Source organism: Carassius carassius, chromosome 29, assembly GCF_963082965.1.
Source record: "Carassius carassius chromosome 29, fCarCar2.1, whole genome shotgun sequence".
NCBI lineage: Eukaryota > Metazoa > Chordata > Actinopteri > Cypriniformes > Cyprinidae > Carassius > Carassius carassius.
In genome coordinates, this window is record NC_081783.1 from 26,955,476 (window position 1) to 26,981,351 (window position 25,876).

General features: G+C 38.0%; 1 protein-coding gene across 2 annotated transcripts in view; it reads left to right on the forward strand.

Annotated features, from left to right (window-relative positions):
* The first annotated feature begins 2,886 nt into the window (after nt 1-2,886).
* Nucleotides 2,887-25,876, forward strand: part of ccdc142 (coiled-coil domain containing 142) — a 53,997-nt gene continuing 31,007 nt past the window's right edge. Inside the window, exons 1-6 of one of the 2 annotated variants that reach the window (XM_059516470.1) lie at nt 2,887-3,312; nt 17,589-19,169; nt 20,473-20,559; nt 20,651-20,812; nt 22,400-22,563; nt 22,654-22,773. In XM_059516470.1, coding sequence (XP_059372453.1) covers nt 3,234-3,312; nt 17,589-19,169; nt 20,473-20,559; nt 20,651-20,812; nt 22,400-22,563; nt 22,654-22,773 — 2,193 coding nt within the window. In that variant the 5' untranslated portion in view covers nt 2,887-3,233. Of the gene's footprint in view, nt 3,313-3,441; nt 3,496-17,588; nt 19,170-20,472; nt 20,560-20,650; nt 20,813-22,399; nt 22,564-22,653; nt 22,774-25,876 lie in introns of those variants that run through there. The other variant, XM_059516471.1, reaches the window with a different exon arrangement.

Here is a 25,876-nt window from a genome sequence, read left to right on the forward strand (position 1 = left end):
CCACTGTAATAATAAAAACTCCGTAATCATCGGGAAGGAGGAGGCGGGAACCTGTGGACAATCAAATGAAAGACTTTAATAATCACAAAACATAAAATAAAGCCCAGGCCTGGTCCTCTCTCGTCCTTCACTGTCGTCGCTCCCCTCCAAGGTTTCTATAGATATCACGATATATCGATATCGTGAATTCTTATGGCCACAATAACAGTGATATGAAAAATCGAATATCGTGACAGCCCTAGTACATATACATCGTGACAGCCCTAGTACATATACATCGGTCGGCATGATACACCCTGAGCGACATAGATTCCTAATGAATGAGTAAACAAAGTATAGAGTTATCTAGAATAATCAAATGGGAGAATAATAATAATAATAATAATAATTAGAGACAGACAATAAACCAGTTTGCCTTTCAATCTAAAAGGTCATGCAAAAATGGATATGTCAAAATAAAATGGAGTCAGATTTGAGTTTAACCTAAATTTAATAACTTACATCAGCGTGCTGTAAAGACCGAACACCTTCAGCCAGCACTGGATACCTTCCTTGGACCAAGTGTGTGGGCCTTACGGTTTCTGACAGTTTGTGCAGAAATTCTTTGGTTATGCAAACCGATTGTTGCAGCAGCCGTCCAGGTGGCTGGTCTCAGACGATCTTGGAGGTGAAGATGCTGGATGTGGAGGTCCTGGGCTGGTGTGGTTACACATGGTCTGCGGTTGTGAGTCCGGTTGGATGTACTGCCAAATTCTCTGAAAGGCCTTTGGAGAATGCATATGATAGAGAAATGTACATTCAATTCACAGGAAACAGTTCAGGTGGACATTCCTGCAGTCAGCATGCCAATTGCACGCTCCCTCAGAACTTGCGACATCTGTGGAATTGTGCTGTGTGATAAAAATGCACAGAGTGGCATTTTATTGTGGACAGCCAAAGGCACACCTGTGCAGTAATCATACTGTCAAATCAGCATCTTGATATGCCACACATGTGAGGTGGATGGATTATCAAAGGAGAAGTGCACACTAACACAGATTTTGACAGATTTGTGAACAATATTTGGGAGAAATAGACCTTTTGTGTAAAAACACGATTCCAAAAGTTAGTACACTGTACAAATTGTGAATAATAAAAAAAGCCATGATGTGGAAGTTTCAAATGTTAATATTTTATTCAGAAAACAACATAGATGACATCAAATGTTTAAACTTAGAAAATGTATAATTTTAAGGGAAAAATAAGTTGATTTTAAATTTAATGGCATCAGCACATCTCAAAAAGTTGGGACAAGGCCATGTTTACCATTGTGTGGCATCCCCTCTTCTTCTTATAACAGTCTGCAAACATCTGGGGACTGAGGAGACACGTTGCTCAAGATTAGGAATAGGAATGTTGTCCCATTCTTGTCTAATACAGGCTTCTAGTTGCTCAACTGTCTTAGGTCTTGTTTGTTGCATCTTCCTCTTTATGATGCAGCAAATGTTTTCTACGGGTGAAAGATCTGGACTGCAGGCTGGCCATTTCAGTACCCGGATCCTTCTACGCAGTATGTGGTCTGGCATTGTCATGTTGGAAAATGCAAGGTCTTCCCTGAAACAGATGACGTCTGGATAGGAGCATATGTTGTTCTAGAACTTGAATATACCTTTCAGCATTCACAACAATGTCTAAAATCCTTTAATCAGCACTGAAAACAACTTGAACATTTATGTTATGGTACAGTACCTCTTTCTATTTACATAAGCATTCTTGTCTTCTGACGGTGCAATAATTCAAACGTGGGTTCCATCAATTACTCCAACAACACCAGGGAAGCCTGCTATATGCATAAATGCAGTTTTTTTTGAGCCTGCAAAGTGGCAATGTACAATGGAAATGCAATGAACTGCATATAAATAAGAGGATCTGAAAGTGCTGTAATTGTCTGTGTGATCACTCTGCTTATAGAAGGTTGTGACAGACCTAAATCATCACTGCTGCATAGTTGCATTTTCCCAGTTGCCAAATATCTTGATCTGATTATTTTCATTTCTGGCGCTATGGGATTTCAAACATGATCCCTGCGTAATCTAATCTGTAGTGTTTTATTAATTCACTGTCATCCTTTCTTTAATTTTATGAGGAAACAACCACATTTCTTCTAATTTTCTTAGAGCAACTCACTAAGATTTTTCATGAATATGGGCCCAGACATGTGTGTTCATGTGTTTGTGTCTGCTCGCCCAACTCAGACTGACATTTCACTCCTGTAATTGAGAAGAGCTCAAAGCAGGATTTCATTTTCCAACTTATGTACATTTTGTAAACATTTCGTTTGAGGTATGAACATCATCGCTCCCATAATAATGTAAAACATTTTTATATTTTTACATGTTCTATATATCAAGCTTTAATATGTTCTAGTATATATATAATGTATGGTGATGCAGAAAAATCTGAATTGAAAAAACTGGACAGCATACAGTTTAGAGCACTTAGAATTAGCTGCGGAACAACAAGGTCAACCCCTCTAGATGCCATCAGGGTCGAAATAGGGGAGATGCCATTAGATTTAAGAAGAGAAAAGCTTGCGATGTTGTATTGGGTTAATTTACAGGGTAGTAATAAGAATCATCATACACAGACAATTTTAAATGATTGTTGGGAATAAAAAAATATACAAATAAAAAGAATGGGGGGCAATACAATTATTTTTTTTATTTTTATTTTTTACCCATGTGCGCAATATATACAGTAGGTGGCGGCAATACTCCTAAGGGGTGAACGGCCATTGAAGAAAAAGATGAAGAAGAAGAATTATATTACGTCATTAACATAGACAGTAAAAGAAAGGTCCTTACGTTGCTGTTTTGCCGCCAGCTAATCGCTGCATTGCAGATCTGCCTTTTTCGGGAGCACGAGAACGCGCACTTTGAGACACAGCCATAGTTCTCTTTTTCTTATTGGCTCTGTTCTCCCCAGGCTATGCTAATTACTGTATATGTGCTTAACTGAAGATTAACTAACCTATCCCTCAAAATAGGTGTCTTCCTTTTAATAGGTTAGGCCTATTGAACTGAAGGTTTATCATCAGCACTAATAAGTGACTATTAGGATGATTGTATTATTAACGGATGCGTCTAGTCTGCCGCAAATTCTATATGATGAAGAAGAATGATATTAGCGGGCCCGAGCATAGTTGTGTACTCGCTAGTTAACAACAGTTAGCCTCTTAGCATTAGAGTAAAATTATGGAGGATACAGACACAGGGGTGGATGCTAAAATTAATCGCTGGATTAAATCACAATTTGAATGTTTTCATGCGACAGGTAAATCTCTTCCTAGTGTTTTGTTGTCACGTGTAATGTTATTTATACTTGAGGATTTGTATGTAATTTAGCAAAAAAGTATTGTAAAGCATTCTTCTGCTAATTGTTATTCATTTGTATTTCGTAGAATAGACTCGTAAGCAGAGATGAAATCTAAGTCTACTTTTCCTTTGAGATGAACAGGTAAACTTTCAGATTTACTATAATTTTGTTACCAATATAACTGTGTTACTGTCCATATCATCTTTCTAATGCGTGTTTATTTGTTGTCGAAGAGGGATGTTGGTTCGAGTTAAAAATGGCTCATGCTTAAGGCATGTCACAGGAGGGCCAGACTGACACCAAAACAACACACACCCACACACACTAGCAGGTGCCATGTTCGCCTTTTAATCTTTTTGTCCTGTGGCTTGTTGTCTTTAAAAATAGGATACTGTCACTTATGCCAACTTTATTAATGTTAACAGGCATTTTATTCATTACTTGCCGAAATGGTATTTTCTCTATCATAGATCAGGGACTGTTCTACATTTTCTTTGGCTAACATTTTCATTAGCTTTTAAAATGTAGTTCATCCATTCTTTTTCTACCGAGCCTTGGCCTATGTTTTTAAAGTCTAGGATTATAATTAATTTTAATTATAATTCCGGCATGGGAAGTTATATTCGAAAAGACTGAAACAAATGATTATGGCTCAATGATTAACGTTTTTGATTAAGTCAACTTATGTTACATAATATAGACATATTTTAGGCTGCTGCTGTGATTATTCAATACGTATGTAATATTGCGGAGGAAATACTAGAGCTTGTTATGGATATTCATGGTAAGATAAAAGCAAAAACTCTTATTGCATTCATACTATACTATATATATTACAATATAACATTTCTGTAACCTATATAAATAGTCAACAGTTTTTGAACAGTAACAATTATTTTATGTTTTATAAAGAAGTCTCTTCGGCTCACCAAGCCTGCAAAGTACAGCAAAGGCAGTAATGTTGTGAAATATTTTTACTATTTAAAATAACTGCTGTCTATTTGAATATATTTTAAACCGTAATTTATTTTTGAGATCAAAGCTGAATTTTCAGCATCATTACTCATTACGGTCTTCAGTGTCACATGAATCTTCAGAAATAATTCTAAAATGTGGATTTGCTACTTAAGAAATCTTTTCAATATTTAAAACACTTGAGTAATTTTTGCTTCAGGATTCTTTGATGAAAAGAAGGATCCACAGATCAGCATTTATGTGAAATAAAAAAGCTTTTTCTAACATTATATACCATACCATGCAAAAGCTTAGAGTCAGTATAATTTTTATTTATCTGAAAACAAATGATATAAATTAATACTTTTATTTAGCAAGGATGCTTTACATTTGTTAAAAGTGATGATGAAGACAGGTATGTTACAAAAGTTTTCTATTTCTGAAAAAATCTATTCTTCTGAACTTTCTTTTCAGCAAAGAAACCTGAAAAAAAAAAATACTCTGCGGTTTTCAACATAATAATATTTTTTTTTTTCTTTTTTTTTTTTAAGCAGCAAATCAGACTGTCAGAATGATTTCTGAAGGATCATGTGACTGGAGTAATGATGCTAAATATTTAGCTTTGAAATCACAATAAATTACATTAAAATAAATGTTTTGCTGTACTTTGGATATAAAAAATGCAGGCTTGGTGAACAGAAGAGACTTATTTAAAAAGACAATTTTACTGTTCAAAAACTTTTGACTGGTAGTGTATAGGCAACTTTATTTTCTAGCTTTTAATTGGCTTAGAAATCAGATAACTGCTGGACAATAATCAATAATAATGATTTATTAATATTTATATACTACAAACACTTTTTTATCATAGCATTTATTACAGTATAGAAACTATGTCAATTAGCTCTGCATTGTTCAAATACTTTATTTATTACCTGAAGATGACTTGAAAAACACAAACCATATATTGTCGCAATCGTTTGTTTAACCCTTTAGGTGCCAGGTTTAAAAAAAAAATGTATTTTGACATCAAGATTTTAAATGTTTGTGGCTTAAAAGGGCTTAAAGATAGATATCTTCTGTGAATTAGAAAAATTTTGGGCATGACCGAAAGTTTATGTGGGGTGTAAATATACTCATCTAATTAGCATATTATGACGTCATCAGTAGGGCTGTGTATCACCAGCATAGTCACGATACAGTACGTATCACGATACAGAGGCCATGATACAATACAGCTTTCAATAAAACAGCTTTATGAAGAGACTCCATAACTGTACCGCAATATAGGAAATAGCATACGTTTCATGTTTGCATTGGGCAATCCCCACCAGGTACAACATTCTGATTGTTTGCATTTTATGTCTAAGCCCATAAATAATAATGTAGGCTACTCGTTATAATACATTTATATTGTAATGTACTCCTATTAATATATTAAAACATCATGTTAACATTGATGGTAGGCTATCATTGCACAAATGAATGCAGTCTCTACATTTTAAAAATAAAATAAAAAGAAGAGCTCTAAATTTATACATTTCATCACACACACACACACACACTCAGTCACTCACACAGATCATGCTGCGCGTGCACTCAGACATTCAGGGACAAACTTTTTAGCGCTCCCCTGCATTTTTATTTTATATTTATTTATTTATTTTATTATAAACTAAATAGCTTAATCACTTAGCAGATATTTCTGTATTGCACAAGTGGGAAACTCTGTTACGGGGATTACATCTATCAGGCAACCCCGGCTGTGTTCCTGTGCGTCCAGATTAAACCTTGTTGTAGCCTATATATTATGCTCTATTCATCATTTTTTTTGAAAACCTGCATTTTTCTACTCAATTTTTAAATTGTGTTCTTGTATTCAAATGAAGCGCAGTCCACTGCGGCGCACGTGCCACAATATCAATACAGGGCCAGCTATATCAATATTTGTATCGTCAAATCTCTGTGAAGATACATCGTCGTATCGAACACAGCACTACAAAAGTGCATTGTGTGGAAAATAATGTGTTTTTTTAAACTTAAATCGCATAAACAGATTTCATTACACCAAATACACAAAATAATGGTTTTAGCAACATCATATGACCCCTTCAATATCATGCAAACGTTTCACTCAGTGGTGTAAATCTAGTTTTTTGTAGTGAGTGAAAGGGGTTTAAAAATTTTGTGAAAGGGGTTAAAAATTATTATTTTTAGGAGCACAGGGCATTTATTTCTAACTTTATTCAAAATATGTTAACTTTAATTTCAAATTTAAAAGTGTATTTTTATAAGCTTTTTTTAACATTTCTAATTAAAACAATGGGAAAAGAATAATAAGTTATTGATCAAATAAAATCAGTATTAACAAAATTAATTTACACTACAGTGTGCACAGAAGAACACAAAAGTGGCTTGTCGGTATTTACAGACATTTAATGAGGCTCAGAGGTTGCATGAGTGCAATTAACTTCATACATTGATGTTGAGAATAATGTTGAAATATAACATTTTGAATATAGAAATATTCAGTGATTTAAGTAATTGAAATTATACTTAATTATTTTTACTAAAACTGCCATTAGGTGGCGGCAAGTTACCGATTTTATCACTGAATCATTCACTCAATTGATTAGTTTGAAGGGCTGATTTATTCAGGAACAAAGCATGTGACTGTCTTTATGAATGGATAATTGAATTGACTCGTTCATTCATTCACGAACGAAACAATGCTGTGTTTGAATGGAGATGTGCAGAGGCTCAGCTGTGAGTTTGTTTGAAACTATTTTAGTTGACAAAATTAGTAGAGCAAAATCAGGCAATACTGTTATAGTCAGACAATGTAAGACTGTAAGTAACTTAATATTAACTTTTTTTTTTATTGAAATCACTCATTGTTCTTACATGCCAACAATCCCCTGCTATTACAGTTATGTTAATGGTAACGTATACTACTTTGACGTATCAGGTACCGCTTCGATAGCATCAGCCTATTTTTCTGTACTGTGTAGGATAATGTCAGTCTTATCTGGCTCATTATATCACAATGTTCTTGTCATCTGTTTGCAGCAGCTTCAGGGGCAGGCTTAAAACTGAAAGTGTAATAATTTCATATCTCCTTTAGTGATTCACATTAGTTCATTTCAAATTTACACACCCACTGCTGTGCAAGAGTTGCACAAAAGCAATAGTCGACATAAGAAATGGCGTGATTATCAAGAAGTCGGTGTTTCACAACACAGGCTAGGTGAATTTATCTGTCTGTCTGTTACAAAATTATGTTATGTATCTGCTTACTTTTTTAAGTGGGTATGCGGAAATCCTTGACCTTTCCTAGTGGGTATATGGTGTATACCTGCATATCACGTAGACTACACCACTGGTTTCACTGTTAATGTCAGTTTACTGTATAAAAGAGTGCAGAATTAAAAGTATTAAACAGGATCAGGAGAATTTCAATAACATTGAAATTTCAGCGTTTGCTTGTATTCTGACATCTCTGATCCCAAACAGAAAACAACAGACAGTTCTGTTGGTGACAGTTCTAAAGATCAGTGTTCTAATAATGAACAGGTGAGACCCAATGACTCATATTTTCATACACACCAGTGTATTTACAGCATGTCATTTGCTGTTCTTCGAATCGTCACTGCACATCATTGAACTTTAATGTAAATTTATTTATCTTACTATCACTCTCTGTTGTTTAAAGTGATAAAATATAACTTAATTCCCGCCATATTTCTGATATTATCTATCAATTTAATCTGATTAATTTGATTGTTCGCTTTTATTCTCAATCCGCAAGTGCAGCGCACCTGCAGTGCATTAGCATTTGTTAGCTTGTAATTAGTGTTTCCATTTGTGCCTAATACTGTTTTCTTTTCTCCTCTTTTCTCTCTCGTTACGTTTCTTTTCTCTCTTGCTCCCTTTTTTCACAAGTTCGCCAAACAACTGAGATAACCGAATCGGTAACACTTTCTATGAAGCCTGTATTTTTATTACATTATAAGGTTATTCTTAAGGCATTATAATAAATGCATAATGCATTATAAAAATGTTTATGTTATATCAATTAATGAATAATCATAACAACAATTATAATACATCTGTCACGTTCAGATATACAGGAAATACAGGAGAGGGAACCAATTGCAGGTAAGTCATTTATTTAAAGGGTAATCCAAAGGGGTAAACAGTCCAGGCAGAGTCAAAACCAGAATATCCAAACATAACATAAACAAGACACGAAGACAAGGCAAGGCAAGAAGCGACGGACATGAATAACGATCAACATTAAACAAGGACTCCGTAACACAGACTCAGACAGACCGGGTATAAATACACAGAAGGATAATGAGGGAACAGGAGACAGGTGGGGAACAATCAATTACTCAACAAGGAGAAAGGTGACCAAATAAGGGAACAGGAAGTGATAAGGTGACAGACACCGTGAGAAAGGAGGACACCTAGTGGAAACCCAGGGAACACAACCCAGACACTGTGACAGTACCCCCCCCTCTACGGAGTGGCTCCCAGACGCTCCACGACAGACACAAAACAGAGACCAGGAGGGAGGCGGACAGGTGGAGGCTCAGGGAGAGGGACGGAGGGCCAGAAACAAAAAACATGGGGAACAGGCACCAGAATGTAAACACTAAACAGGGAGACCAGGAGGGAGGAGGACTGGAGGAGGTTCAGGGGGAGAGACGGAGGGCCAGACTAACAGAGAGGAACAGGGACAGGGGTGAACACAAAAACAAAAGGCAAAAAACAACATGAAGCCCCCCAGGGCGGAGCAGAAGACCACCACATCCTTGGGGTCGAGGCCAGAGTCCTCCAGGGCGGGGCAGAAGACCACCACAACCGTGTAGTCAGGGCGAGAGCCCCCCAGGGCGGAGCAGAAGACCACCACAACAGTGTGGTCAGGGCGGAAGTCCCCCAGGGCTGAGCAGAAGACCACCACAGCCATGTGGTCAGGACGAGAGCCCCCCAAGGCGGAGCAGACTTCCGTGCGGCTGGACCAACGGGACGACGAAACTCTGGTAATCCCCTGGTGTCTTTACTGGACTCCAGAAGATCGGTGCTGGCCTGACTCTGCTTGCGAAGAACATTGGTGACTTGTATTTGCTCATGAAGATCTGAGGTGACTTGCCTTTGTTCATGAAGATCAGAGGTGACTTGACTCAGTCCTTGAAGATCACCGGTGACTTGACTCAGTCCTTGAAGATCACCGGTGACTTGACTTGACTCTGAAAGGTCAACGGTAACCAGCCTAGTCTCTGGAGTATCCGCGGTGACTAGCCCTGACTCTGGAGGATCAGCGGTGACTAGCCCTGACTCTGGAGGATCAGCGGTGACTAGCCCTGACTCTGGAGGATCAGCGGTGACTAGCCCTGACTCTGGAGAGTTCACTGGCACCTGACTCGACTCTGGAGAGTTCACTGGCACCTGACTCGACTCTGGAGAGTTCACTGGCACCTGACTCGACTCTGGAGAGTTCACTGGCACCTGACTCGACTCTGGAGAGTTCACTGGCACCTGACTCGACTCTGGAGAGTTCACTGGCACCTGACTCGACTCTGGAGAGTTCACTGGCACCTGACTCGACTCTGGAGAGTTCACTGGCACCTGACTCGACTCTGGAGAGTTCACTGGCGCCTGACTCGACTCTGGAGAGTTCACTGGCGTCTGACTCGACTCTGGAGAGTTCACCGGCGTCTGACTCGACTCTGGAGAGTTCACCGGCGTCTGACTCGACTCTGGAGAGTTCACCGGCGTCTGACTCGACTCTGGAGGGTCAGCTGGCGCCTGACTCGACTCTGGAGGGTCAGCTGGCGCCTGACTCGACTCTGGAGGGTCAGCTGGCACCTGACTCGACACTGGAGGGTCAACTGGAACCTGACTCGACTCTGGAGGGTCAACTGGAACCTGACTCGACTCCGGAGGGTCAGCTGAGACTCTCATCCTGTGCAGCGGCGCTGGGCAAGCAGCCATCTTGGGCCATGACTCTGGACAGGCGGCCATCTTGTACTGTGGTGCTGGGCTGGCGGCCATCTGGGGTTGTGGCGCTGGACTGGCGGCCATCTTGTACTGTGGCGCTGGACCGGTGGCCAATTTGGGCATTGGCGCTGGGTTAGCGGCCATCTTGTGCTGTGGCGCTGGACCGGTGGCCAATTTGGGCATTGGCGCTGGGTTAGCGGCCATCTTGTGCTGTGGCGCTGGACTGACGGCCATCTTGTGCTGTGGCGCTAGGCTGACGGCCATCTTGGGCTGTGGCGCTGAACCGGTGGCCAATTTGGGCATTGGCGCTGGGCTGGCGGCCATCTTGGGCTGTGGCGCTGGAACGGTGGCCAATTTGGGCATTGGCGCTGGGTTAGTGGCCATCTGGTGCTGTGGCGCTTGGCTGGTAGCCATCCTGGGCAGTGGTGCTGGGCTGACGACCACCCCACCGGAAGAGACAGGAGTGGCTGGGGCATCCCACCGAAGCCGATGCTGCAGGTAGCGCACAAATTCCCAGAAGTCCAGTGTTTCTAACTGCGCCATCTCCTCCTGAGACACTGGATCATCCAGCCCGTCATTGAAATAGTCCTTAAGGGCCGCATCGTTGAAGCCCATGCCCTCGGCCAGGGACCAGAACACCTGAGCCAGGGCACCCACTTCATTTCCCTCTTGGCGGAGGGCGGTCAACCTAAGATACTTGGCTCGCCGCTCCGCCATCTTGGCTGGGGAATGGAAAAACGACATACCGCTGGTTCCTAGAATGACGGAGTCCTTCTGTCACGTTCAGATATACAGGAAACACAGGAGAGGGAACCAATTGCAGGTAAGTCATTTATTTAAAGGGTAATCCAAAGGGGTAAACAGTCCAGGCAGGGTCAAAACCAGAATATCCAAACATAACATAAACAAGACACGAAGGCAAGGCAAGGCAAGAAGCAACGGACATGAATAACGATCAACATTAAACAAGGACTCCGTAACACAGACTCAGACAGACCGGGTATAAATACACAGAAGGATAATGAGGGAACAGGAGACAGGTGGGGAACAATCAATTACTCAACAAGGAGAAAGGTGACCAAATAAGGGAACAGGAAGTGATAAGGTGACAGACACCGTGAGAAAGGAGGACACCTAGTGGAAACCCAGGGAACACAACCCAGACACTGTGACAACATCATAATGCTTAAGTATGTGTGATTATAAGTTTAAGAGTATGGTTATTTATAACACACAATGAACCCCTATTAATTCTACTTCATTTACAGGATACTGGACTGTTTCATGTCTTGACATTGTTTGGGGGGAAGTCGTGGCCTAATGGTTAGAGAGTCGGACTCCCAATCGAAAGGTTGTGAGTTCGAGGCCCGGGCTGGCAGGAATTGTGGGTGCCCCCCATGCATGTACAGTTCTCTCTCCACCTTCAATACCACGACTTAGGTGCCCTTGAGCAAGGCATCGAACCCCGAACTGCTCCCCAGCATAAATGGCTGCCCACTGCTCCGGGTGTGTGCTCACAGTGTGTGTGTGTGTGTTCACTGCTCTGTGTGTGTGCATTTCGGATGGGTTAAATGCAGAGCACAAATTCTGAGTATGGGTCACCATACTTGGCTGAATGTCACGTCACTTTCACTTTCACTTTATTTAAGATCTGCACAGTATCTTACTACAGTTTGAGAGTGATTAGATGTTGAGTGTTATTAGAGTGTTTCCTGTGGAGCTAATGTTAATTAATTGATGTGAGCTTAATACTCAACTGAAAAAAATGCAGTTTTATACAGTTACATTTTATTTTGATGGTCCTGTTAATCAATTGACTGTAAGCAGCTTTCAACTACATGTCAACTAACTCTCATAGAGTATTAGTATGCTCAAGAATGGTTGAATCTAGTATGGTGGAATAAGATGATGTACTTGCAAAGACACTTGTAGTCAGTTTATCTGTTGGTTGACCATCAAAATAAAGTGTTAGTTTTATAGCAGACATAGTAATATTCTAATGACTGCAGTTGCAGAGTTACTTATCAACAGGGTACCATCAAAATAATCAAACTAATATTACAATACAAATAGTTCAACACAAATGTGTCATATTACACATTCATCTAATCTAATGGTTTTTTGAGAGAGAATTTTTTTTTTTTTTAATTATTATTACTACTTATAAGTGGTCTTTGACCGCTTTAAGTGAAGTGAAGTGACGTGACATTCAGCCAAGTATGGTGACCCATACTCAGAATTCGTGCTCTGCATTTAACCCATCCGAAGTGCACACACACAGAGCAGTGAACACACACACACACACACACACACACACTGTGAACACACACCCGGAGCAGTGGGCAGCCATTTATGCTGCAGCACCCGGGGAGCAGTTGGGGGTTCGATGCCTTGCTCAAGGGCACCTAAGTCGTGGTATTGAAGGTGGAGAGAGAACTGTACATGCACTCCCCCTACCCACAATTCCTGCCGGCCCGAGACTTGAACTCACAACCCTTCTATTGGGAGTCCGACTCTCTAACCATTAGGCCACGACTTCCCCTGTAAGTAAAGTAGCATCAGAAAAATGGCAAGATGTGAGACTTATAATACATTATAACTATGAGAAATATAATCCGTTGTAAAAGTGGATGCAACGTGTTCATTGTGTTATAAATCATCATACTCTTAAAAGCATTATGCATTCATTATAACGCTTTAAGCGTTTTTACCCTTATAATGTATTATAAATATGGGCTTCATAGAAAGTGTTACCGAATCTTTCATCAATTACAGTGACCAATGTCGTCTTCTGCTATTGTTATTTGCACCGCTTGCCACATGTATAGTTAAATTCCCTCTGTCGGCAACATGGGATTCACATGTGATAAATGCAGGGAAATAGTTAGGCTGACAGAAGATTTCAGAATTAGAGACACGCATCCAAACTTTAATTGAGGAAAGTAAAAATGTGAGGGCTCTGGATACAGCTTTGGATGTGACTAGCTCAGGGAGTCCTGTACCTCGTTCGTGTCTGGTAACAGCGCCTCTGCAGCAGGGCAACTGGGTTTCTGTGAGGCGGTATAGTCGCAGGTTCCTCTTTTGCTCACTTCTGGTGGGCTTTGGCGGGCTTCGCTGCCATAGGTTCATGCAGCACCGCTGCCGAGCCATTGGCTCGTTTCTGTACACTGCATGAATTGGTGGATGTGCAGTTTCACTGCAGTTTCAAAATTAGTTTTTCCCATAGCGTCTTTGGTGCAGTACGAGTGAAGTATTGAAAGGGAACTGCCATTTACTATATAGCAGGGGTATTCAAATCTGGCCCAAGAAATCCACTTTCCTGCATAGTTTAGCTCTAACCCTAATCAAACACACCTGAGCATGCTAATCAATGTCTTTGGGATCATTAGAAAATCACAGATAGGTGAGTTTGATAAGGGTTGTAGCTAAACTCTGCAGCAGATTAGCCCTCCAGGGCAAGATTTGAGGAACCCTGCTATATAGGGATTAGTGAACGAGTGAGAGATTTTGGAAACAGCTATTGTTTTTATTTGTCTTGCATCTCCTAGTAATGAGGCACATATTTCTGTATGAGTTTAATGTTAAAGTTTGGTAGTGTATAAAAGTCTTCAGTCATTTAGTGTATGATGCCCAGTTTTATATATATATATTTTTTTTCTGTAACTTTTTACAAAGTCTGCAAGTGAATGATGCTTAGTGTTTTAAAATCTGTTCAGATTTTAAACATTGTTTAGTGTAATCAAGCCTTCACTGAAAGAAAACTGATCAAACAGAGTTTTTTTTTTCTTCTATTAGTAGTATATTCAGCCATTCATTAATTTTCTCAACCACTTTAACTATGTAGTGTAGGGACAAAGGGATGCTGGAGCCTGGACCAATGGACCAGTCTTAGAAATGTTATCAGTATTACTACATCTGCCATTTGATACTTTCAGACCTTTTTTATGTGGAGGACCAATCCTGCAGAAATTATAAATAAATATATAAATAAATACATTTAGTAAAAGGAAAACAAATAAATAAATAAATGATGGAATAAAAACAAAAAATAGTTCATTTGAAATAAAATGTAATCCTGAGTTATATTTTAAATTACTTTTTTTACTTTATGTATTTATTTTACATTAGTTTTTATACTTTTTAACATTTATTTACTTATACTTTCATTCATTTTTATATTTAATTATTTTATTTATTTTTAAATGTATTTATGTATTTATTTATTCCCACGTTTATTTATTTCCAGATTTATTTATTTATTTATTCATTTTTACTTTACCGTGTGCTACATGGAAATGAGGGAGGCGGTCCTTGTGGTTGTATTTATAAATTTTATTTATAATATAATATTATTTATAAATAATAAATGTATTTATTTATGCATTTATTTATTCCCATGTTTATTTATTTCCAGATTTATTTATTTATTCATTTTTACTTTTCCGTGTGCAACATGGAAATGAGGGAGGCGGTCCTTGTGGTCTGTTGTTGTGCCAGATTAAACTGGAGAGATCAAATATATTTTCACAGATTCACATTATTATTTATAATTATTTTATAGCAACTGAATTCAGTTACTTATCTTCATAGTTACATCAATAAGCCTGAAACCATCAACATCGTCGATGAGCTTGAAGGTTGATGACGCCTCTAGACACTCGGGGGAGGTTTGTAAGGCTTGTCTTCATTTTGTAATCACAGAGAAAAGACTCCCAAAAACATTGTGAGCAAAAGGTTATCATAAAACCAGTTGCACTAAATGTCTCTACAGTCTACTCGGGCTCACAATGGTTTTTGGAAACGTGATCCAGTGCCATAAAGTTGGTTTTGTGCTAGACGCTCCAAATTCACAATTTTAGGGACCATCTCTAAGGTTACGACATTGGTATATGTGTTCGATTTTTTTATATTTATAAAATAAACTCAAATCATATGTAAATATTACTGAATATACCTGACTCTTAAAATAACACTTTACAGTTGGTTTTGTGACTGTAAGGTATTCTCTAAAAATGTAATGCAATAAGAAAAGTGTATACTAGTGTATTTAAATTTATAGATGGTCCCTGAATTTACAAATACAGAGCGTCTAATATCAAGTGTAAATATGGGTCGCGTTTCCAAAAAGCATTGTGAGCCTGAGTAGTCCGTAGAGACCTTATAGGTATAACTGGTTTACAATAAACTTATGCTCACAATGTTTTTGGGAGTGAAGATTTTCTCTGTGATTACAAAATGAACACACACAGTAAAAACCTCTGTGTCATCATATTAGACCATTAACGATGTTGATGGTTCCAGACTTAATGATGTAATATTAGGATAAGTAACAATTCAGTCGCTGTTAAATAATTCAACATAATAAATGGGAATTTGTGAAAATATATTGGATCTCTCCAGTCAATCCGGTACATCCAACTCTCAAACCCCGATCTTAGTTTAATGTGACGCTTCTGCATGAGCTCTCAACCAATGATTCACCGGCAGTCCACAAGGACAGCCTCCCTCATTTCCATTTTGCAGACAGAAAAGTAAAAAGTAAAAAGAAATAAATGAATAATTAAATCATAAAAATGAATGAAAGTATAAGTAAATAAAGGTAAGAATAAAAATAAATGTAAAATAAATACATAAAGAAAAAAAGTAATTTAAAATATAAATTCAGGATTAAATTTGATTACAAATGAACTATTTTTGTTTTTATCACATCATTTATTTATTTTCCTTTTATTACATGTATTTATCTATATATTCATTTATTTATTTTTAATATCTGCAGGTTTAGTCCTCTATCCTTTTAAGGGACTGCTTAATTTACACTAAATCTGATACTTGCCGCCAATTTTGTGCATATTTATTTTCTTAGGAGATTTAACCTTCGACAGGTTGTAAAATTTGGGAACCTCATAAAAAATAAATGTAGAATAAAATTCCACATATAGTATTTCATTTGACCTCAGAGAGTTATATGGGTTCTCCCTGATGAATTTTAGAAAAAAAAAAAAAAAAAATAAGAACATGTGTAGCGTGTAACACGTGTAAAGTCTGATGTGTCACACTGGCATAGGGTTCAATATGGTTAGATATGGGCCAAGTGATCAGAAGGTAAGGTGTGGCTACTGGAGAGAGGAGAGCAACACAGCAGGTAGGTGAAAACCAATGATTTTGTTTACTGGTTGGAATCTTGCATTCACTGAAAATTTTCTGAATTGCAGTTTGTCTGGAGTATGTAAATCTCAATATTGAAATTTAACAACATTCAATGTATGAAAATGCATATAATCAATTTAGGAAGTTGGACTCATCAACTCAAACAGATCAACCCAATTGAGAACAATTATACATATACTTTGTATGAAAATGAAATAAAATAAACTTATTGGAAAACTCCACAGAGTCTGTTTGTTTATAACCCAATAAAATAAAAAACAATGTCTTCAGAACAAAATATTACAACTCAATAATTCAGATTACTCTTTCCCTTCAGGATGTAACACAGTATTTTCAGTCAAATGGATCAAATAGTTAAGATTCACAGGATATGATTCAGTTAATGTCAGTTCAGAATCAGATGACTCAAATCAAAAGACTTGTTGACTCTTTTGAATCGTTCAGTTCAGAATGAAATGACTTCGATCAAAAGACTTGTTGACTGTTTAGAATCGTTCGAAATGTCTGTCTAGGACGGTGATCAGTTTCTCAGAAAAAACTCATGAAAGGAAAAAAAATCCAGCCAAGGCAAGAATTTCACATTTTAAGCAGATAATTTGCGGTGCTTTGGTGCTCCGTGTATGTACATTTGGCCTTTATTCGTTGCCTCGCTCTCTTCTCACTTCGGTGTCAGCTCTTCAAAGTTCGCTCAGAAATTTAATCTTTTGATTGCATTCAAGTTTTCTCTATCAATAACAATCTTTTTATGCGGAGTATCTGGAAATCACTCGGTGCACATGCTTCGTCTGACTCACTCGCTCTCTATCGATGTCTCTGAGAGTGGCAGTGTCGCCGGTGCCGTCTCGGTGCGCTGCTACCATTGGCTCGTTGGAGTGTCAATCAATGCAGCGCGATCAATGATAGGACGAAACACTTTCTCTTCTGAAGCACTCGCTTTTCTCTCTTATTCTCATTCTTTTAATTTTTCCATATTTTTTCCATATCTTTTAACTCTTTTACTGGTAGCATGGATCACCCGGGTTACACATGACTTGCAAATGACTTTAGAGTTGCAAAGTTTCCACTGAAACATTTTTAGTTAATTTTACATTTCTGTTTTCTCCCAGCTTCCTTGAACCAAGGTCTATTCACCAAATCCCTGCAGAGGTCAGAGGCTCTGATTCACAACCGTTTTAACCCCACTCTGAAGTGGCTCATGGGACAGAAGGACAAAGATGGCAGTTGGGACTCTGAGAGTGAGAGCATCACTTCCTGTTCCTCCAGAAATATCCAACGTCTTGGGCAAACTTTACAGAGTCTCAGCTCTCAATACCATACACTCTGTGATTTTGCATCAGGAGGCAGGTTGTTTGGTTGTGTCATAGGTCTTTCTTCCTCTGAGGAAGAGGATTTTTATCACCACCATCAGTTTTCAGCCTTCAACCGGCATTACTCTAAACTTCAACACCTGATGGACCACAGAGCTCAGCTGCTCTTCCTCCATGATTATAGTCATCACATACATGTGGCCACCTGCTTTGTGGTGCAACTGAACTCAGTGTTGGAGAAGATGCAACTGCTTTTGGCTCACAGAGAGCAAATAGCTGAGCAGCCCAACTCCACATGGAACTTCAACCTTAGAGCTTTATGCCAGGAAATGCAGGTTCACATCAACCATTGGGATCTGCTCTGGGCCAATGCTCAATCTGACTTCCATCTCCGCCGTGTTCTTTTCAGCCGTTTGAAGACCCTTGCTTTCATGCAGCAAACTCTACACTTGCTGGGCTTGCAGGCCTTGTGGCTGATGGAGCGATGCATCCAAACGGCACTTTCTGCTTTGGCTGCTGCCCAGTTAGACAGTGTACCCGGAGATGCTTTAGTGGACCTGCAGTGTGCGGTTGAGATGTACAACCAGATCGTAGAAGATAAGTGGATCCAGGGTACACAGCTCATGTTCAGCTCATACAAACCTGTTTCGGGATCTGTTTTTCTTCGAAACAGAACTGGTCCTAAAAAATACCCAGTTGAGCAGTTGATGATGATTCTGGCCCAGTGTCAAGCTCAGAAAGCAGCCAAACAACTTTACACATGGTCTTTCCAGCAGAGTAACCTCCTCCACATGGCAAAAACCCCCAATAAACTTAACAGTTACTTTGCACACCCTAATCTCAATAGTCAGCTTTCATCCTCTCCTGAAATAAACATACATACAGTACAACTCAAACCTCAAGCTGCTATTAATGAGGTGCCCCAAAAGCCTCTTCACAGCCTCTGTTCATCTAATCTTCAATTTTCTTCATTTATCTCAGGAGACAGAGAGTGTCTTAACACCCTCTTTCAAGTCCTAGTGACCTCAACAAATATCTTAGCTTCACTTATTCCCAAAAAACTTCTTTTAGACAGGACAGCTGATTTAGAGGACTATGTGATTATTTGTCATGGGGCCAGTGAAGGAGAAGAGAGACTGCTAAACAGAGCCAGAATGACCTCCAGGACCCACAAAATAGCCGCAGTGGATCTCAGGAAGTCCGACGCATATACGAAGATCTTTCCTTATTATAATAAGCTGCTGTGGAGGGAATTTGGTAAAGCAGTTGTAAGACACTTTTATTGTCAGCCGTACAACAGCACTCTGGGAAGTATCAACCAGTGGAATGATGAAATGGTGCTTCATTTTGTCACATGGATCAAACATTTCTATATTGAAGGTACTGATGTGCAGGATGGGTTAAAGTATCAAATGTTTAAATAAAGTGTATATAGCTAATGGTTGAATCTAACAAAAATGTCTGGATCATATTTTACCTCAAAAGAAAAAGAAAGTATCTTTTTACATTAAAGGAACACTCCACTCTTTTTGAAAATAGGCTCATTTTCCAACTTCCTTAGAGTTAAATAGTTGAGTTTTACCATTTTTTAATCCATTCAAGGAACTTTGCTGCCGTACTGTGGGTGCAGCAGGCTCAATGATATTATGCAGCACCTGAAAATAGTCCCCAGCAACTCTGCAACACACAAACTAGCTGGGGACTATTTTCAGGCGCCGCATAATATCATTCTACCTGCTGCACCCGTGGTATGGTAGCAAAGTTCCTTGATTATTATGCCAGAATGAGAGCATAGTTCCTAACCTTGTCGGCCTAGAAAATCGCAACTTTTCATTTTCTGATGGTCTGAGTACACAATGTAACTACAAAAGTGTCAAGTTTTAAATAGGACAAATATCAAGACTCTCTAGTAGTTTTTGAGAGAGATGCTAACGTACTAATCAGATTCAATGATCTATTCTAAGCTAAGCTAAAAGTGCTACTGCCAGACCCGGAGATGAATGGATTGGCTGAATGGATTCAAAAACCGTAAAACTCAACTGTTGAACTCTAGGTGAGTTGGAAAATAAGCCTATTTTCAAAAATAGTGGAGTGTTCCTTTAAGTATAGTCATGATGTACACAACTTTTCAGAAGTTTGCTCAATGTTATGCTGCTTACTATTTTTGTGGAAACTTGATAGATTTTGTTCAGGATTCTTTGATTAAAAGAAAGTTAAAATGCACAGCATTTATTTGAAATAAATTTTTTTTTGTAACATTTAAAATGTATATATAACTTTTGTTTAATTTAATTTATCCTTGCTGAATGATCCTTGAAGTATTAATTTCTTTCAAAGAAAAACAAAAGCTGAAGCTCTTGAATGGTATTGCATATTTTCATTGTATCTTGCAAATTAACTTTACAAATAATTATATGTAAAGTCTAAAAATATTTTCTTTATATAAAATATTTACTTTTGTATTAAATAAATCTCTTCTATGCTTGTTTTTGTGTATTAAAACATTTACATGGAACGTATTTGCCATTACATATAAAGTAACTGGTACTGTATATTGTGCATCTCTAATATTTTAAGCTCAAGTGAGTTTGACTGGATTCTGACTTTTTCTTATTCTGAAGTTAAAGAGGGATTTTCAAGATTTTCTTTCACAATTATTTTTCATTCTTTCTTTTTTTTGTAGACTTCATTCCACATGAATGTAAAGGAAATTTGAGCAATTTCTGCTCGTATATTTTATCTGCTGCGGCCTTCACACAGTGGGATGAAAGTGAGTTATAATAAACAAATTATGACTATTCAGTGAAATGATTGACGGTTGAAGTGAAATTGGTTTTTGACTGTGTCCTGTTGTATTGTAGTGATGTGTTTGTCGCTGGGCTCAGGGCTAAAAGAGAAGTGCGTCCCTGGATTTAAACCGAAAGGATGTACAGTGAGGACCGCCACCATGGATCTCATTCTCCAGCTTTTCCCACCTCTGCATATTGTTCTTCAGCTACTGCAGTACCCAGATGTAGAGTCAGGTACTCAACTTTACACTTTTGTCATTGTCAGTATGATAAATAGTATAGAGTTGTCATTATTTGATTAGTTGGTGCTACACTGCCTTTCAAAAGTTGAAATTGATGTTTAAAAGTTTTTTGCTAACCATATCTGGATTTGGTGCTCAAGAATTTTTTTTTTTATTATAAATTTTGAAAACTGTACTGCTTAATATATATATATATATATATATATATATATATATATATATATATATATATATATATAATGTGTATTAGGGGTGTAACGGTACGCAAAAATCACGGTTCGGCACGTACCTCGGTTTTAAAGTCACGGTTCGGTTCATTTTCGGTACAGTAAGTATATAATGAAAAATATAAATAAATAACTATGATTACAGTGCAGCATTACCAATCCCAGCTTGTAGGCCTGCTCATATTTAAAAAATATATATAACTTTTCCAAAGTGTAAAGTGCAGCATCAACAGTTTGTTTTTAGACCTGCTCAGATTTCATTATTGCGTCGGAATTAAGAGCAAAGGTCTGTTTAAATGCCGACGGGAGCTGCGTTTGAATTACAATCGTTTTTTTCCTAGTTGTAGTGATGTTCACACTCGCGTGATCCCTTTTGAAAACATTAGGCCGGTGACACACTGGCATATTGCACCTGTCAAACATAGTCTATTTTGCCGTCAATACTGTTGACGGTGTCCTTTATCAGTAGGCTTTATATTTATGCTCAACATGAAGTATAGATATTGTTGTCGTGAAGACAAGATCCTGGTCTGTCGGCGGTCTCCCTCTATGTCACCTACAGTAGCACCTTCAGCGCTGCGTCAGGAACGATTCTGGTGTGTAAAGACACAGAAAACACAAAGCAACTAACACTCAGCAGAAACGCCACGCTCACACCACGCAGCCAGTGTGTCACCAAGCCTTAGAATCAGCTGCAGGGCAGGATTTGCGCTGAACGCGGAGACTTCCGCCACTTAATATGTTAGTTTTGGAAACACGAAAATGTGCCTATGTTCCGCAAACAAAATATTGCATTCGGTCACTCGGTACACACGTGCACCGAACCGAAAGCCCTGTACCGAAACGGTCCGGTACGAATACACGTACCGTTACACCCCTAATATATATATATATATATATATATATATATATATATATATATATTTGTAATCATGGAAAATAATTTACTGTCACATTTAATCCATTTGTGTGTCCTTGCTGAATGAAAATATTCATATGAAATATGATTGAATTGTTTCTTTCTTTCTTTCTAAAAAAAGTTTTGATCCCAAACTTTTGAATGGTAGTTAATACTCAGTTTTACAGCAAAAATAAATTAAATAATACAAAATAATAATGTAAATAGTAATTACAATCAATAATTAAAATAAAATGAAGAGAATTACTGCAGAATCTGTGAAATGTGTTAATTGGAAACATTGTTTCATATGTTCTATATAATTAATATTTACTTGGTAACAAAGTACCAGTATTTGTATATCCCAATTTTTAACACTGTTTAAGGTTAGTGAGATCGCATAACTCAATCCTGAATCCTGTTTCCTAATTAAATGTGTGATATCTTTCACTAGTTGACAGTGGATTCAAGGGAGTTAAGAAAAATCATTTGGGATTGCTATGTAGATCTGTTGCAACTGTCCAGTCCTCTACTGTCTGGGTTATGAGTAAAGCCTACCAGTTTCTGGCCTCCTGGTCCCTTACTAAGTTCCTGCTGGTAACACAAGGAGATCTTAAGGTAAATAGACCTTTAAACTGAAATACCTCCATGCATATATATATATATATATATATATATATATAAACATTCATTTGTCTTTGTTTTAAGGATCTCAAGGAGTCAGTGGAGGGCCTGGTCCACCTCACTCAAGCCACTGGCAGAAATTCTGCTCACCCTCTGATAATTCAGGAGACCACCTCACTCTCTAAGGCTCTTACAGATCTGCAAGTGAGAAATTCTAGCCTCATTACACGATTCTTGAGTAATTATTAAAGGGTTGAAAATTCTATTATAATTTTCTCAGTCTTATGTAATTTTAAACTTGTATGACTTTCTCTCTTCTGTGAAGATGAAATTATGCTTTGGAGAATGTTCAAACAGTTTTGGTGATTATTGACTGTAGGCTGTATAAACTACTGCAAGCTGTAAAGTAAACAGGAAGTGTTTGTCCAAGCTCAACTGGTTTTGCGAGAGAATACAAGTTTTGCAAGGGGAAAAAGCTAAATAAAAAGCAAAAAAAAACAAAAAACAACCCCATATTTTTTCCACCACCCTGTCCCTTTAGGGGCTTTGTAGGTTTGGAATGAAATGATTAAATAAAATTGTGTGAATTATCGTTAAAAGGTCTTGGGTCAGTAAGAAAGAAATTGATAGTTTTATTTTTCAGTATGGATGCATTCAGTTGGTCAGAAATGACAGTAAACAAATATATAATTTTCATATAAATGCTGTTCCTTTGAACCATCTAACTTACAGAATGTTAGAATAGGTAGAATTATTTTCTTTGATTTGTTTCCTAAAAAGAAAAAAATAAAGTCTGACATCTTTATTTAACCTAAATCTGCATTTACTTTTATTTTAATTAATCTACACATAATTTATATAATTTCATATAATTTAGTTATATAATAATAATCACACACAAAATTTGATTTAATAATAACCCATTTGAAGCAAAAACTAAATGTGAAATCTTTGTGAAATTATACTACATGAACGAAACAAACAGCAGAAGCTCTGAATGAGATGCATATTCACTCTCTGACAGCAAAAGGCACCTCTGGAACACCAGATACAGCTTTTCCTTGGTTACCACTGTAAACAAAGCTGTGCTGCGCTGAAACACTGTTTTAATATAAACTATAGAGATGAGATGAAAAGAAAATACCACGTAAACTTTTCAGAAGGCAGTCAGTTACCCTCAGAAACACATTCACATAAACCCTCAAATCAGTATTGAAGATTTTCTTCCAATAGTTTGTGCATCATAAACAGTGAGTGATCTGCCTGCTACAGTATTTTCTCTGTGAACCCATTCTCAGCATCTCTGGCCTGTGTTAAGGGGTGTTTACAGACTTCATATTTTCACATAAATTACATTTTGGAAAATGATTGCATTGCAAAGCAATTTGTGCAAGTCCAGAACAGAGAGTTGCAATAAGGCAAAAAACCGCCTGTTGCCGATCACGTAAAGGCCGAAGTATACTTTGGTCATCCTCGCACCGTCTGCATTACGTTATTTTCGTCATCAAGAGGGCTCACAGACAGCCGCACACCCCGTGGTACTACTGCACATGTTGAGGTCATCCGTCCGCGCTCATCTGCGGTTGAGTATACTTTTGAAAGCTGTGCAGACACGGCTGCAAGTGAGACTGAAAGGAGCACTGAATGTGAAGTGTACTCGGGCCTTAAAGGTGCAATGTGTAATATTTACAAAAATCTATTTACAAAAATGCAATATAATATATATAACTGTTTTCAGAGATGTATATATTGTTGAAGCCCTAAGACTGGCAAGTGCGGAATCCAAATCTTCAATACTTATCTTGCTTGATCTGTCCGCTGCATTTGACACGGTTAACTACCAGATCCTCCTGTCAACCCTACTGACAAAGGGCATCTCAGGAACTGCACTCCAGTGGTTTGAGTCTTACTTATCAGATAGGTCCTCTAAAGTATTTTGGAGAGGTGAGGTGTCCAAGTCTCAACATCTAACTACTGGGGTGCCTCAGGGCTCAGTTCTTGGACCACTTCTCTTCTCTGTCTACATTGCATCATTAGGTTCTGTCATTCAGAAACATAGCTTTTCTTAACACTGCTATGCTGATGACACTCAACTCTTCCTCTCATTCCATCCTGATGATCCGACAGTAGCTGTTCGCATCTTAGCTTGTCTAACAAACATTTCTTGCTTGATGAAGGACCATCACCTTCAACTCAACCTTGCCAAGACAGAACTGCTAGTGGTTCCAGCAAACCCATTGTTTCATCACAATGTCACCATCCAGTTAGGCACATCAGTCATAACTCCTTGTTCTGTCCAGACTGGACTATTGCAATGCTCTCTTGGCAGGTCTTCCACCCAGTTTTGACAAATCTACAATTAATCCAGAATGCAGAAGCAAGATTAATTTTTAATGAGCTGAAAAGAATAAATGTCACACCTCTGTTTACCAATTTGCACTGGCTACCAATAGCTGCTCGCATAAAATTCAAGGCATTGATGATTGCCTACAAAACCACCACTGGCTCTGCACCCCTTTACATAAACTCATTATTTCAGACTTATGTGCCCTCTAGAAGCTTGCATTCTGCAAGTGTACGTTGCTTGATTGTGCCATCCCAAAGAAGCACAAAGTCACTTTTACAGACTTTTAAATTAAATGTCCCTCCTGGTGGAATAACCTGCCCAACTCAATCCGAGTCCTTAGCCATCTTCAAGAATTGGTTTAAAACACATCTCTTTCAGCTTTATTTGACTCTCTAACTTTAGCACTCACTATTGTAATTCTGTTATTAAAAAAAGAATGAAAAAAAATGCTTTCTAATCTTTTTGTATTCTATCTGTTTTCTTTTCATTTATTATGCAATTAACAAAAGCAAAAAAAGACCTCTTAAACTAGCTTGCTATATTCTTCTATTCTATCTGTTTTGTTTTTTATTTATTATATTATTTAAAAGCCCTTGCTACGTGTACTATGTTTTAGTTAACTGAGACTTGTTACAGCACTTGTATATCATTGCTCTTTTGTTGATTTTGTTTGCCTATATTGCCCTCATTTTTAAGTTGCTTTGGATAAAAGCGTCTGCTAAATGACTAAATGTAAATGTATAAAGACCTTTCTTAATCAACCGTTATGTTTTTATTACCTTAGATTGAGCTATTTCCATCTACATACACCACTTGTCCCCTTACATGGAAGTCACCACCATGTTTGTACAGTAGCAATTAAGTAAATATAATTCCTATAATATAATATAATATCATCGTCCATCGTGATGGCTGACTGACATCATATAAAGACCTTTCTTAATCAACCGTTATGTTTTT